This window comes from Macaca nemestrina, chromosome 4, assembly GCF_043159975.1.
Source record: "Macaca nemestrina isolate mMacNem1 chromosome 4, mMacNem.hap1, whole genome shotgun sequence".
NCBI lineage: Eukaryota > Metazoa > Chordata > Mammalia > Primates > Cercopithecidae > Macaca > Macaca nemestrina.
This window is the reverse complement of record NC_092128.1, coordinates 8,109,729-8,122,467: the sequence shown is the minus strand read 5'-3', so window position 1 is coordinate 8,122,467 and position 12,739 is coordinate 8,109,729. Positions and strand designations below refer to the sequence as shown.

General features: G+C 52.2%; 2 protein-coding genes across 4 annotated transcripts in view; one reads left to right on the top strand and one right to left on the bottom strand.

Moving 5' to 3' along the window:
- Nucleotides 1-4,067: 4,067 nt before the first annotated feature.
- On the top strand, nt 4,068-12,487 carry LOC105474915 (chondroitin polymerizing factor 2). Of its 2 annotated transcripts, XM_011729822.3 has the most exons (6): nt 4,068-5,790; nt 6,578-7,142; nt 7,936-8,118; nt 8,883-10,715; nt 11,120-11,272; nt 11,541-12,487. In XM_011729822.3, exons 1-4 carry the CDS (start codon nt 5,528-5,530, stop codon nt 10,188-10,190), a joined length of 2,319 nt encoding a protein of 772 aa, XP_011728124.2. In that variant the 5' UTR covers nt 4,068-5,527; the 3' UTR covers nt 10,191-10,715; nt 11,120-11,272; nt 11,541-12,487. The 2 variants fall into 2 exon arrangements, with proteins under 2 accessions (XP_011728124.2, XP_024646425.2); XM_024790657.2 differs by lacking the exon at nt 7,936-8,118.
- Nucleotides 10,492-12,739, bottom strand: part of LOC105474917 (SWI/SNF related BAF chromatin remodeling complex subunit D3) — a 38,237-nt gene continuing 35,989 nt past the window's right edge. For both annotated transcript variants that reach the window (XM_011729825.3, XM_011729824.3), the window contains 5 exons: nt 11,948-12,045; nt 11,634-11,769; nt 11,144-11,266; nt 10,916-11,017; nt 10,492-10,673 (listed from right to left, as the gene is read on the bottom strand). In XM_011729825.3, coding sequence (XP_011728127.1) covers nt 10,620-10,673; nt 10,916-11,017; nt 11,144-11,266; nt 11,634-11,769; nt 11,948-12,045 — 513 coding nt within the window. In that variant the 3' untranslated portion in view covers nt 10,492-10,619. The remainder of the gene's footprint in view (nt 10,674-10,915; nt 11,018-11,143; nt 11,267-11,633; nt 11,770-11,947; nt 12,046-12,739) is intronic.

The window sequence follows — 12,739 nt, the reverse complement described above, 5'->3', positions numbered from 1 at the left end:
CAGAAGGAACATGTGAAAAGTAAACAAGCTGGGTGGGGTGACTCACACCTGTAATCCAAGCACTTTGGAAGGCCCTGGTGGGAGGATCACTTGAGCCCAGGAGTTCAAGGCTGCAGTGAGCTGTAATCAAACCATTACACTCCAGAATGGGTGACAGAGATAGACCCTGTCTCTAAAAAAAGAAGAAAAACAACAACAACAACAGAAACAGACCTTGACACCATGACATTAAGTGCCCTAAAAGAAGTCACTTTTGTGTGTTGCTGGGGTACCTAGGTGGAGACCTTGCTTGACATCGCATAATTAAGAGCATAACCCCAGTTCTACGCTTCATTGTGTGGCCTTGGGCAAAGTATATGTTCTCCTCTGCAAAATGGGAATGATAGTTACAAAAAGAATACAGTTAAATGACTGCAAACCCCTTCTGTATGAAGCAAAGGAATAATGATTGTGGATCACATAAAAAGCACTCATTTGGCCAGGCGTGGTGGCTCGTGACTGTATTCCTAGCACTTTGGGAGGGGGAGGTAGGTGGATGTTTTGAGCTCAGGAGTTCAAGACCAGCCTCGGCAACATGGCAAAGCCCTATCTCTATTTAAAAAAAAAAAACAAAAGGCCGGGCGCGGTGGCTCAAGCCTGTAATCCCAGCACTTTGGGAGGCCGAGACGGGCGGATCACGAGGCCAGGAGATCGAGACCATCCTGGCTAACACAGTGAAACCCCGTCTCTACTAAAAAAATACAAAAAACTAGCCGGGCGAGGTGGCGGGCGCCTGTAGTCCCAGCTACTTGGGAGGCTGAGGCAGGAGAATGACGTAAACCCGGGAGGCGGAGCTTGCAGTGAGCTGAGATCCGGCTACTGTACTCCAGCCCGGGCGACAGAGTGAGACTCCGTCTCAAAAAAAACAAAAAAACAAAAAAACAAAAAAACAAAAATTAGCCAGGCGTGGTAGCACACACCTGTGGTTCCAGTTACCCAGAAGGTCGAGGTTGCAGCAAGCTAAGATCGTACCACTGCACTCCAACCTGGGTGACAGAGCAAGACCCTGTCTCAAAAAACAAAACACAACAAAAAACACAGATTCAAGTGCCTGTGCGTCCTGGGAAAAATATGCTTCTCCTTTCCCAGCCTCGTTTAAAAATGTGGTTTACAGACAACAATATTTATTATGCTCTTTCATTTATGCCATCACATTAACCTCCCCCGCCCCACCGCCAACAAACTCTGAGGTGAGTATTATTACCATTTTACATATTAGGAAACTAAGGTGACAAGCAGCTCTGGGCAGCTCTGTTGCCTAGGCTGGAGTACAGTGGTGTGATCATGGCTCACTGCAACCTCAACCTCCTGGGCTCAAGTGATCCTCCCATGTTGGCCTCCCAAGTAGCTGGGACTGCAGACAAGTACCACCATGCCTGGCTAATTTTTGTGTGTGTGTTTTTTTTTTTTTTTTTTTTTCCAGAGATGAGGTTTTGCCATGTTGCCCAGGCTGGTCTGGAACTCCTGGGTTCAAACGATCTGCCAAAGTCACTTTGGCCTCCCAAAGTGCTGGGATTACAATCCCAGGCATGAGCCACTGCACCTGGCTACAATTTTAAAATTTTCTTATAGAGATTGTGTCGTCCTATGCTGCCCAGGCTGGGCTCAAACTCATGGGCTCAAGAGATCCTCCTGCCTCAACCTCCTGAAATGCTGGTATTACAGGTGTGAGCCACCATCCCTCCCCCTGCCCACCCCGCCCTGGGTTTAGCCAGAGAAAAGAACTTGGGATGAGGGGAGAAGAAATAGGGAAAGAGAAATGGAAAATGGGGGAGAAAAGGAGATGAGTAAAGAGAGATAAGAAAAGGACTGGCTAAATTTGAAAAAAAATCACAGCGGGTCAGTGCTGGAAACAAGAACATTTGGCTTAGATTCTGTTTAAATTACGAAGAAATGGAGACCCAAGGAAGGAAATGTCTCTTGGAGAATTACCTAGGAACTTAGTAACTGAAAAGGATCTGGACCTGCACTGTTGAATATGGTAGCCTCCAGCCATACATGGCTATGGAGCACTTGAAATGTGGCTAGTCTGAATTGAGATTTGCTGTTAAGTGTAAAATACACATCAGATTTCAAATATTCTGCATAAAAAATGTAAAATATCTCATCAATAATTTTTCATATTGACTACATGTTGAAATGATTTGGATATATTTAATAATACAATAAAATATTAAAATTAATTTTACCTTTTTTAACTCTAAAAAATGTGGTTACTAAAAAATTTTAAACAACATATATGGCTCACATTTGTGGCTTGCACTAGATTTCTACTGGACAGCCCTGGTCTAGAAATCTTCTGACCTTGAGCTAAGTGTCTCTGCTGTTTCCCAGAGTCTCTTCCAGCAAGTCATTTACCACCTACCATGTGCCAGCTGATGAGAAAAGATTCAGTTGCAGTCTAAGGATGAGACTAAAACAGGGATAACACGTGCTGATAGGCAATATATCAGTGAGTTCTATCTTATATACTCCTAGAATGGTATATATATAAGATATACATACAAGATGTTCTTGAGTGGTTCTTAACTTTACCAGCCCCAATGTTCCATTTTAATAACATTTTTACAACTCCCCATTTACTATTTTGAAATGAAGTTTATAGATGGTATAGCCTAACTACATACATAATTTCAAAAAAATTATAGTGTCTGAATCAAAGCAGAAAGAAAAAATAAAGGAAATCCTTTATAATAAGATAATACTTTTATTTCAGTATGCTAGAAAGCATAATTAGTCAGATGCTTGTATTTATGCATAGGAGCACCTTGATTGTGGCAGTGCAAATGCAGACATGCAGACCTAACGCTATGAATAACACTGCTATCAGTGACACAGTTCTCCAAAATGGTAACTCCGAATAAATTCCTGAACACAACAAAGTATAATCTTCCTTCTGTTAACATGGTGGTTACATTCCTTAACAATTCAGCACATTTCACACCCCTACAAGATTACTTTGTTTTTGTATATAAGACACAGGCACATCAGATGATTATAACCAGTGTTTTCCCTTTTTTTTTTTTTTTTGTTTTAACCTATATGAATGTTCAGTAGGACATGTGAAAGCTGTGTGGGATCAGGACAGTTTTCTTGTGTGATACTATCTTGCAATGTGCAAGACAGGGAGCCTCCTTGGCTCCTCTCCCCCAGTCATTTGACAACAAAATTGCCCCGTACGTTTCCAAATTGCTCCTTAGGGAGAGTGCCATTCTGGTTGGGGAACCACTGTGGTGGTCCGAATGCCCTACCTGTCCCCTGTTCCCCAGCCTTACTTTGGGCTGTTCTCCCCTCACCAGGCTCTAAGATGCCCTGGACCTTCCCAGTTCTTCTCCAAGCCAATCTCTTTCTTCTCTCAGGACATTCCGGTGCTCTTTTCTTTGCCTGGAAAACTGTCCACTTCATGTCTGGATAACTCTCCCTGAACCTCTGGACCTCAGCATTACCAAATTCCCAATCTAATTTAATACTTTCTGTTTAGTTTTTCCACAGGACTCTGTGCTTTTCTGCAATGGTACTTATCACAGATTGGGATTTCTACCTGTTTTATTCTTGCTATGTCAAGTGTGTTTATTACCTGTCTCCCTCAACTTACAGTTCCCTGAGAGCAGGGACCATGCCCATCTCGTCCACCACTTGTTTACCCAGCACTCACGAAGATGCCCGGAACTTAGGTACGTGTCTGGCAAACAACAAACATTTCTTAGGCAACTGAAAGGCTGATGGGATTCCCCAGCCAATTGGGAGAAAAGCGCTCTCGAGGGTGGGGGTATGCTTTTTCCAGGACTGATAGGGTTCAGCCCAAGCTACGGGGCAGCTTTGGTCCACTCTGGATTTGCCTGGATTCGCCTATGTGGGGGCGCACGCGTCTTACTGAGGGGCTGCCGGCTGGGGCCAGGCAGCCCGCATCCTGGCCGAGGCTGCTATGCGCTGTGCGGTTAAGCCGTGGGAGCGACCATAGAGAGCGCGCGGGCGGAGCGAGCGGCCGGATGCGGTCACCATAGAGACGGGTGACTGACAGGCAGCGTAAGAGGAAGCTGCGGACAGGGGCTGTGAGGTGGCAGCGGCTGCAGCGGCGGAGCCGGCGCCTCAGCGGGAACTGGGGTCTGTTCCCCCTTCCCCGTCCCTGCTCCCTGCCAGGCGCGTGTGGGACGCCGCTCTTGGTCCCCACGTCTCCGCCCCGCCCCTTCCCTGGACGCCGGGAGCCCCTGGCCGTCCTTTATCCGGCGTCCGCCGGCCCCGGGCCCTGAAACCCGGGCCCCCTCCCCGAGGGCCTTGGGCATCCCTCCTGGTCCTGCGCTCGCTGCCTCGGTGCTGTCTCTGGCGCGGCCTCCGCTCCCGCCGACGGGCCCGAGAACGAGGTCTGTGCCCCAGTCTCCCAGCCGCGACCTCCGACCTCTACTCGCAGAACGACCTGAGCTGGACTCCCGAGCCCCCTTCCTAGCAGCCCGGTGACGTGGCCAGTTTCTGTTTTGAGACGAACGGCGAAGACTCGCGTTGGGCTTTCGTTCTAGGGCTAGATTTGGTCTCTGATCGCCGAGAGGTAGAGCAGGGGCTCTGGGACCCCGGCAGGGGTCCTGTCGGAAGCCGGCCGCGCTTCTCTTTGCGTTCCCAGGACCCTGGCGTTGTCTCTAGTTGCTGCTTGTCCTCTGTTTGCTTTTGGTTTGTTTCGTTTGCCCCCTGGGGCCTTGGTAAAACCAGGCACCGAATCGCTTGCACACAGTAGGAGTTCCAGTCCGTGCCTGCTGTCTCCTCAGCAGCTGGGGTTCTGAGGAGAATGCCCTGCAAGATGGCTCCATCGGCCATGGCGCTCCTGAGAGGCTGTCAGTGCTGAGTCACCGATCTACCTCATTCGGGTGGGCAGAACTTGTGTGTGCCATGCGAGTGGCTCCTGACCGCTTTCCTGTAGCCATTGCGTCTCCTCACACGCAGGGAGCAGAGTAGAAAGAGGCTCTGACCCCTTCCCTTGTGCCCGCCGGGCCTGCCGCAGTAGCCCGCCTGAGAACCGGTGCCAGAGGCATGCTCCGGCTCCTCTGTTTGAGGGCTGTTGTTTTGATGGATCGTGTGCTTTTCCCTAACCACTTATCACTTGCTGTCATCTGTTGACTTAGGCCCAGTCTGCAGATGTGTGTAGTGCTCCTTTTTGGGTTAGCTTTGGCAGTATTGAGTTTTACTTCCTCCTCTTTCTAGTGGAAGACAGACCATAATCCCAGTGTGAGTGACTTTGATTGTTACATTTATTACCGTTTTGGCTGGGGGTTAGATCTGACACCTTCACCTTTGAAGAGCAGGCAGAAGGAGTTGTGAAGACAGGACAATCTTCTTGGGGATGCTGGGCCTGGAAGCCCTCAGGCCTTGCTCTGTCATTGGCCTCACTGACCCCAGGTTCCCTGGTTAAAACTGCAAGCCTACTACTGGCCTGGTACCCATCAATCCATTGATTCTTGGGGCTGTGCCCCTGGGCACCCACCTGGCAGGGCCTACCACCATGCGGCTGAGCTCCCTGTTGGCCCTGCTGCGGCCAGCGCTTCCCCTCATCCTAGGGCTGTCTCTGGGGTGCAGCCTGAGCCTCCTGCGGGTTTCCTGGATCCAAGGGGAGGGAGAAGATCCCTGTGTCGAGGCTGTGGGGGAGCGAGGAGGGCCACAGAATCCAGATTCGAGAGCTTGGCTAGACCAAAGTGATGAAGACTTCAAACCCCGGATTGTCCCCTACTACAGGGACCCCAACAAGCCCTACAAGAAGGTGCTCAGGTGAGAGCAACATGTATGCATAGTCCCCAGACACTGGCCCTGTTTTGGGCTGGTGTAAATCCTTGCCGCTGCCTTTCCGCTGGCAATCGGCGTCAGGCAACTTGGAGCAATTCTGGCTTATTTTCCATCATGGTTTCTTCCTGTATTTTCCCTCCTTCTCAGGTCTTAGAAAGTCTCACATTCATTGGTGTTAAATTAGGGTTCAATGTTTTTTGTTTGTTTGTGTTTTTTTGTTTTGTTTTGAGATGGAATCTTGCTCTTGTCGCCCAGGCTGGAGTGCAGTGGTGCAATGTTGGCTCACTGCAACCTCTGTCTCCCGGGTTCAAGTGATTCCCCTGCCTCAGCCTCCCGAGTAGCCGGTATTACAGGCGCATACCACCGTGCCCAGATAATTTTGTATTTTTAGTGGAAACGGAGTTTCTTCATGTTGGTCAGGCTGGTCTTGAACTCCTGACCTCAGGTGATCTGCCTGCCTTGGCCTCCCAAAGTGCTGGGATTACAGGCGTGAGCTACCGTGCCCGGCCAGGGTTCGATGTTCTTGAACAGAGTAGGAATTGCATCTAACCTATCTAGTCTATCCATAGTAGACACCCTCCCTTCCCAAATCAATTCCAATGTCAGCTACTTAGTGGATACTCAGTTGAGTACCTAATTAATATTGACAAGGAAGGAGGTTTCTCCCTTCTCAGCCTCAGCTCACTCACTTCTAGAGGGGGATGTATATACTGAATAAGCTGGGTTCCTAAAGATTAGGGAGTTGACCCCTGGCACACCGGTCTCTCCACAGGACTCGGTACATCCAGACAGAGCTGGGCTCCCGTGAGCGGTTGCTGGTGGCTGTTCTGACCTCCCGAGCTACACTGTCCACTTTGGCCGTGGCTGTGAACCGTACAGTGGCCCATCACTTCCCTCGGTTACTCTACTTCACTGGGCAGCGGGGGGCCCGGGCTCCAGCAGGGATGCAGGTGGTGTCTCATGGGGATGAGCGGCCCGCCTGGCTCATGTCAGAGACCCTGCGCCACCTTCACACACACTTTGGGGCCGACTACGACTGGTTCTTCATCATGCAGGATGACACATATGTGCAGGCCCCCCGCCTGGCAGCCCTTGCTGGCCACCTTAGCATCAACCAAGACCTGTACTTAGGCCGGGCGGAGGAGTTCATTGGCGCAGGCGAGCAGGCCCGGTACTGTCATGGGGGCTTTGGCTACCTGTTGTCACGGAGTCTCCTGCTTCGTCTGCGGCCACATCTGGATGGCTGCCGAGGTGACATTCTCAGTGCCCGTCCTGACGAGTGGCTTGGACGCTGCCTCATTGACTCTCTGGGCGTCGGCTGTGTCTCACAGCACCAGGTGACAGCTCTTTCAAGTCATTCCTGGTCTCTGATAAGCTAGTGGGGGATGAGTGATTAGCTTTCCTCCCAGCAGCACCTTGGAGGCCATTGTTCCTCCTTCCTGGCCACTGACCGCCCCCGTGGGCCCTCTGTTGCTCACCTTTGGCAATCTGAGAACCTGGGGCTATCAAAAGTGGTACCTTGTTAGGAACCCGTAAGCAAGACCAAAGGGTGCTCCTACTCACCAGTCCTTCTCCCCTGCCCCCCTGCCCTTCACACCTCTCCCGATATCAGCACTTCAGTTATGGCAATGTGGGCATGTCTTAGAGATGGCTACTCCCCAGAGAAGTGAGGTGATCACTTTTCCAGCCCAGAGAGCTGCCCTGTTTATTGTCCCGGAGAAGAGTGGAAGAACCCAGAGGTGGCTCATCCTCTCAAACCAAAGTATTGGGAAGATTTTCTGGCTTACTTCTTTCATTCCCTTGAGGAACAATGGGAATCTTTGGGGGAAGAGAGTATCCTTATTACTTTTAATATGTTATTTGTGTGACGGCTCCTTGCAGAGCAGGGCTAGCCCATAGACAGGGCACTGAGAGTAGCCGAGAGTGTCCTTAGTTGCCTACTTACTTTCTACTTTCCAAAATGTGGGCAGTGAAAGAACTGGGGTTAAGCGAGGTGCTGGAAAGGGTGCCTCCTCTGTCCTCTGTTCTAACGCAGCAGTGCTAACAGACGTGAACACTGAGTATGGTTAAGGGTGGTTTGGGACTGGCAGCTCTTGTGTGTGTCATTGATTGGTCTGATTGTCCCTCTAGGGGCAGCAGTATCGCTCATTTGAACTGGCCAAAAATAGGGACCCTGAAAAGGAAGGGAGCTCGGCTTTCCTGAGTGCCTTCGCCGTGCACCCTGTCTCCGAAGGTACCCTCATGTACCGGCTCCACAAACGCTTCAGCGCTCTGGAGTTGGAGCGGGCTTACAGTGAAATAGAACAACTGCAGGTGAGCTGAAGAGGAGCAGGTGGGCAGAGGACTGCAGTCAGAGGGTCAGAGAGAGCCTGAGATGTCCAGGCGTACAATGAGCGAGCAGCTGGCAGTGGGGCTGGTCTAGGCCCTGTATAATGGCAGGGCAGGAAGAGGCTGACCATACTTACATTTAAAACAACTACAGGGACAAAGGTCTTTGGGGGTCCAAAGCAATCATAAGGTAGGCTCCCAGGACAACTTGAATGCAGCTAAAGGGGTTTGCAAGTAGACTCTGAGGATCAGGAAGCTCCGCACAGTGTTCAGACAGAATAGTTTTAGCTCTTCCTCAATAGTGCCTGTCCACTGGGGAGGCAAAAACTCTGAAGTTTCTTAACTTCTAGAACTGTCCCAAGAAAGCCCAAGGGTGGAAGGTAGAATTCTCAAGTTGAATGTCGGGGTTGGCAGAGGTGGAGTATAGATGAAAACAAGGGTGTGATTATGAAGAAGATGTGAGTCCTTTGGGTATGGGAGAGAAAGGCTGTTGAGCTTCTATTTCAAGATATTTTTACCTGTGCAAAAAGCACATTTTCCACCTCCTTCTCATGGCATTTGTGTAAGGCAAGTAGGATTCCTGTCTGTTTGCATTTTAGAGGTGAAGAATAATGTACAAGGGATTCAGTGATTAGCGAGGGACCCATCACTAAGTGTTGATGGAGTTGGGACAGAGCTCAGCTGTTTGAATCTTACAGCCCAGGCAGCTGGAGCTCGCACTAACTTGAGGCGCATTCCCTCCAACCCAGGCTCAGATCCGGAACCTGACCGTGCTGACCCCCGAAGGGGAGGCAGGGCTGAGCTGGCCCGTTGGGCTCCCTGCTCCTTTCATACCGCACTCTCGCTTTGAGGTGCTGGGCTGGGACTACTTCACAGAGCAGCACACCTTCTCCTGTGCAGATGGGGCTCCCAAGTGTCCGCTGCAGGGGGCTAGCAGGGCGGACGTGGGTGATGCGTTGGAGACTGCCTTGGAGCAGCTCAATCGGCGCTATCAGCCCCGCCTGCGCTTCCAGAAGCAGCGACTGCTCAACGGCTACCGGCGCTTCGACCCAGCACGGGGCATGGAGTACACCCTGGACCTGCTATTGGAATGTGTGACACAGCGTGGGCACCGGCGGGCCCTGGCTCGCAGGGTCAGCCTACTGCGGCCACTGAGCCGGGTGGAAATCCTACCTATGCCCTATGTCACTGAGGCCACCCGAGTGCAGCTGGTGCTGCCGCTCCTGGTGGCTGAAGCTGCTGCAGCCCCGGCTTTCCTCGAGGCCTTTGCAGCCAATGTCCTGGAGCCACGAGAACATGCGTTGCTCACTCTGTTGCTGGTCTACGGGCCACGAGAAAGTGGCCGTGGAGCTCCAGACCCATTTCTTGGGGTGAAGGCTGCAGCAGCTGAGTTAGAGCGACGGTACCCTGGGACGAGGCTGGCCTGGCTTGCCGTGCGAGCAGAGGCCCCTTCCCAGGTGCGACTCATGGACGTGGTCTCGAAGAAGCACCCTGTGGATACTCTCTTCTTCCTCACCACTGTGTGGACGAGGCCTGGGCCCGAAGTCCTCAACCGCTGTCGCATGAATGCCATCTCTGGCTGGCAGGCCTTCTTTCCAGTTCATTTCCAGGAGTTCAATCCCGCCCTGTCACCACAGAGATCACCCCCAGGGGCCCCGGGGGCTGGTCCTGACCCCCCCTCCCCTCCTGGTGCTGACCCCTCCCCGGGGGCTCCTATAGGGGGGAGATTTGACCGGCAGGCTTCTGCAGAGGGCTGTTTCTACAATGCTGACTACCTGGCGGCCCGAGCCCGGCTGGCAGGTGAACTGGCAGGCCAGGAAGAGGAGGAAGCCCTGGAGGGGCTGGAGGTGATGGATGTTTTCCTCCGGTTCTCAGGGCTCCACCTCTTTCGGGCCGTAGAGCCAGGGCTGGTGCAGAAGTTCTCCCTGCGGGACTGCAGCCCACGGCTCAGTGAGGAACTCTACCACCGCTGCCGCCTCAGCAACCTGGAGGGGCTGGGGGGCCGTGCCCAGCTGGCCATGGCTCTCTTTGAGCAGGAGCAGGCCAACAGCACTTAGCCTGCCTCGGGGCCCTAACCTCCTTACCTTTCCTTTGTCTGCCTCAGCCCGAGGAAGGGCAAGGCAAGATGGTGGACAGATAGAGAATTGTCACTGTATTTTTAAAATATGAAAATGTTATTAAACGTGTCTTCTGCCAAACTGTTTTTTAGGTCTAGGGAAAATTGAGTGAGGAGAATCCAAGGGAAGGGTATGGGGAGTTTGTCCAAAAGGACCCACTGTCTCCTCACCCTCTTCCCTCCTCCTTCCCTCCCCCTTCATCCCCCACCCTCCCCAGTTTCCAATGACCACGCGGCTGCTGTCAGATGAATGACTTTTAATCTAGCCCCGCACCCCAAGGTGGCAGAGGAGTGATGCTGGAGCCCAGGGCAAAGCACTGGGGCCCGGGGCACGGCCGGAAGTTCCTTCGTGCTGCTTATTTCTGGGCTCCTAGGTGTTGCGCACAACCAGCGACTGCTCCAGCTCCTGCCTGCGCTGCTGGATCTTTAGAGGAAGTGAGAACAGGAGCAGGTGTCAGTGTTCCTGGTGAGTGATCAGGACAACCCCCCCCCTACTGACACCGCCTGCCATGGAAGAGCATCTGGGAGCAGGGAGGGCCATTGCATGGTGAGGCAGTATGGTGAAGCTTTACTGTAGGGAGCTGTGAGGGCTGCCCACAAGCTGAACAGGGAGGTTTCTCTTGGAGTTGAGGAGGGGGAAGCCTTAGGGCAAGGGTCCCTCCATACCTTGCAGTAGAAGTAGCGACTGACAGCCTCCTGGGACCAGGGCTGGTGGTAGAACTCAGCCCGGCGCTCCTCTTCGGGGTTGCCGGCTACATCTGTCATCACCTGGGAGGGAGCGTGGGGTGAGCCCTGAGCCCCGAATCCCCTCACCTGCCCCTGGAGTACAACGTTTACTGTCTTTCCCGATGTGCTTGTCTTCCACTCCAGTACTCCCTGAGTCTCCCTCTTCACCTTGAGGTCCCGGCTCTGGGAGCGGAGCAGGTCTTGGACATAGCCTTTGGGGTCTCTGGAGAAGCTTAGCATGAAGTCCCTCTGGATCTTGAGCTGGTTTATGGACTCAATCGTCTCATGGATCTGCAGGTAGAAAGATAGATGCTTTCCACCTGGCTGTGGTGATGTGGGAGAGGAGGGAAAAGGAAGTGGGAGGGAAGGGGAGACCTGTGAAGGACAACCCCTCAGAGCCCCTGATTCCTCTGAAGTCCCGGGGCGGAGGGGATGGGCAGAACTAAACTTGGAATAAGGTTCAACTCCAAGCAGCATGGAAGGGCCATTTGTGCCCCATTGGCCCACAGTCTGGTCTCTCTCTTTTTTTTTTTTTTTTTTTTTTTAATTTTTTAATTTAACCCAGACTGCTCATCTGCAGCCACACCCTGGTCTCAGAAAAGTCTCCTCTATCATCTCTGGGTTAATATCCCACTCCGGCTCTGGGCTTGGGCCCCACCTTACTGTCCAGAGCACTGATCTCCTGCTGGTTGGCCGTGGACAGGAGGAAGCTGCTCATCTGTCCCTTTAATGGCTCCTCTACTTCCACGTCAATGTCATAGCACGCCGTCTTCTTCTGGTCTGAAGGGTCCACGCTGCCAGGGAAGTCCAGCCCTTGGTGTCCACGATGCCCCCATACAGGCCCCAGGGCGCAGGGGCTGGGGCAGATCCAACAGGGAGGGAGAAGAGATGGGAGTGGGAGGAGAGGGAGGGGCAGGGAAGGCAGGAACGAGATCATTCCCTGGTCTGAGAAGCAAGCTGGGGCCACCTCACCTGATGACATGGTTGATGACAATTGGGTCAGGGGGCAATAGCAGGGCTGTGAGGCGCTGGGGAATCTCAGAAAACTTCAGCCGGGGACAATCAAAAATCTGAAGCAGGACAATTGGGGAGAGAGAGATCACTCTTCTTGAAGAGATCATCACGCAGTTGTAGATCCTTTTGTTCTAGAAAGGCTGCAAGAAGCTGAGAGGAAGTCTGGTTCCTTAGTGCGCATGGGGATGGGATTGGGGTGGGCTGGTCTGGCAGTGGAGCCACCCATACGGCTGACAAGGTAGGGGGTGGGTCATTGTGGGGCAGGGGTTGAGAGTGCGGGCCCTGAGTCAGCCTGTGTATGTATCACTCCTGCCTCTGCCGCTTACTATGCAGCCTGGAGCAAGTTAACACCTCAGGGCTCATCTCTAGAGTGGGGATGGAAAGAATACCCATCTCCTAGGGCTGCCGTGGGAAGGCAGTGAACTAATACACATAAGGTGCTTGGAGCAGTGCCTGGCACATGGTAAGTGCCCAATAAATATCAACTGCTGTTTTAACTCCTCAGGTTTATCTGCTGTATTTATTTTTAAATGCATTAATAAGAATATTCTCTGTTTTGGTGGAATTTTGCTGAATCCCTTTGCAGCAATTTGATTTTCCTAACTGCCCAGGAGAGTAGATAGGACAGGTATTTTCACTCCACTTCAAAGATAAGGAAACAAGGTTCAGAATCGCTGAGTCACTTACCCAGAGTCCAGACTCAGGACTAGAACCTGGGGATCCTAACTCCAAGTGCCAAGAATATTACAT

Bases quoted from the DNA above. Each gene is read 5' to 3' on its own strand.
- LOC105474915 (XM_011729822.3), top strand. From the start codon at position 5,528: ATGCGGCTGAGCTCCCTGTTGGCCCTGCTGCGGCCAGCGCTTCCCCTC. The intron at 5,791-6,577 runs GTGAGAGCAACA...GTCTCTCCACAG, and splicing joins CCCTACAAGAAGGTGCTCAG to GACTCGGTACATCCAGACAG. The intron at 7,143-7,935 runs GTGACAGCTCTT...TTGTCCCTCTAG, and splicing joins GCTGTGTCTCACAGCACCAG to GGGCAGCAGTATCGCTCATT.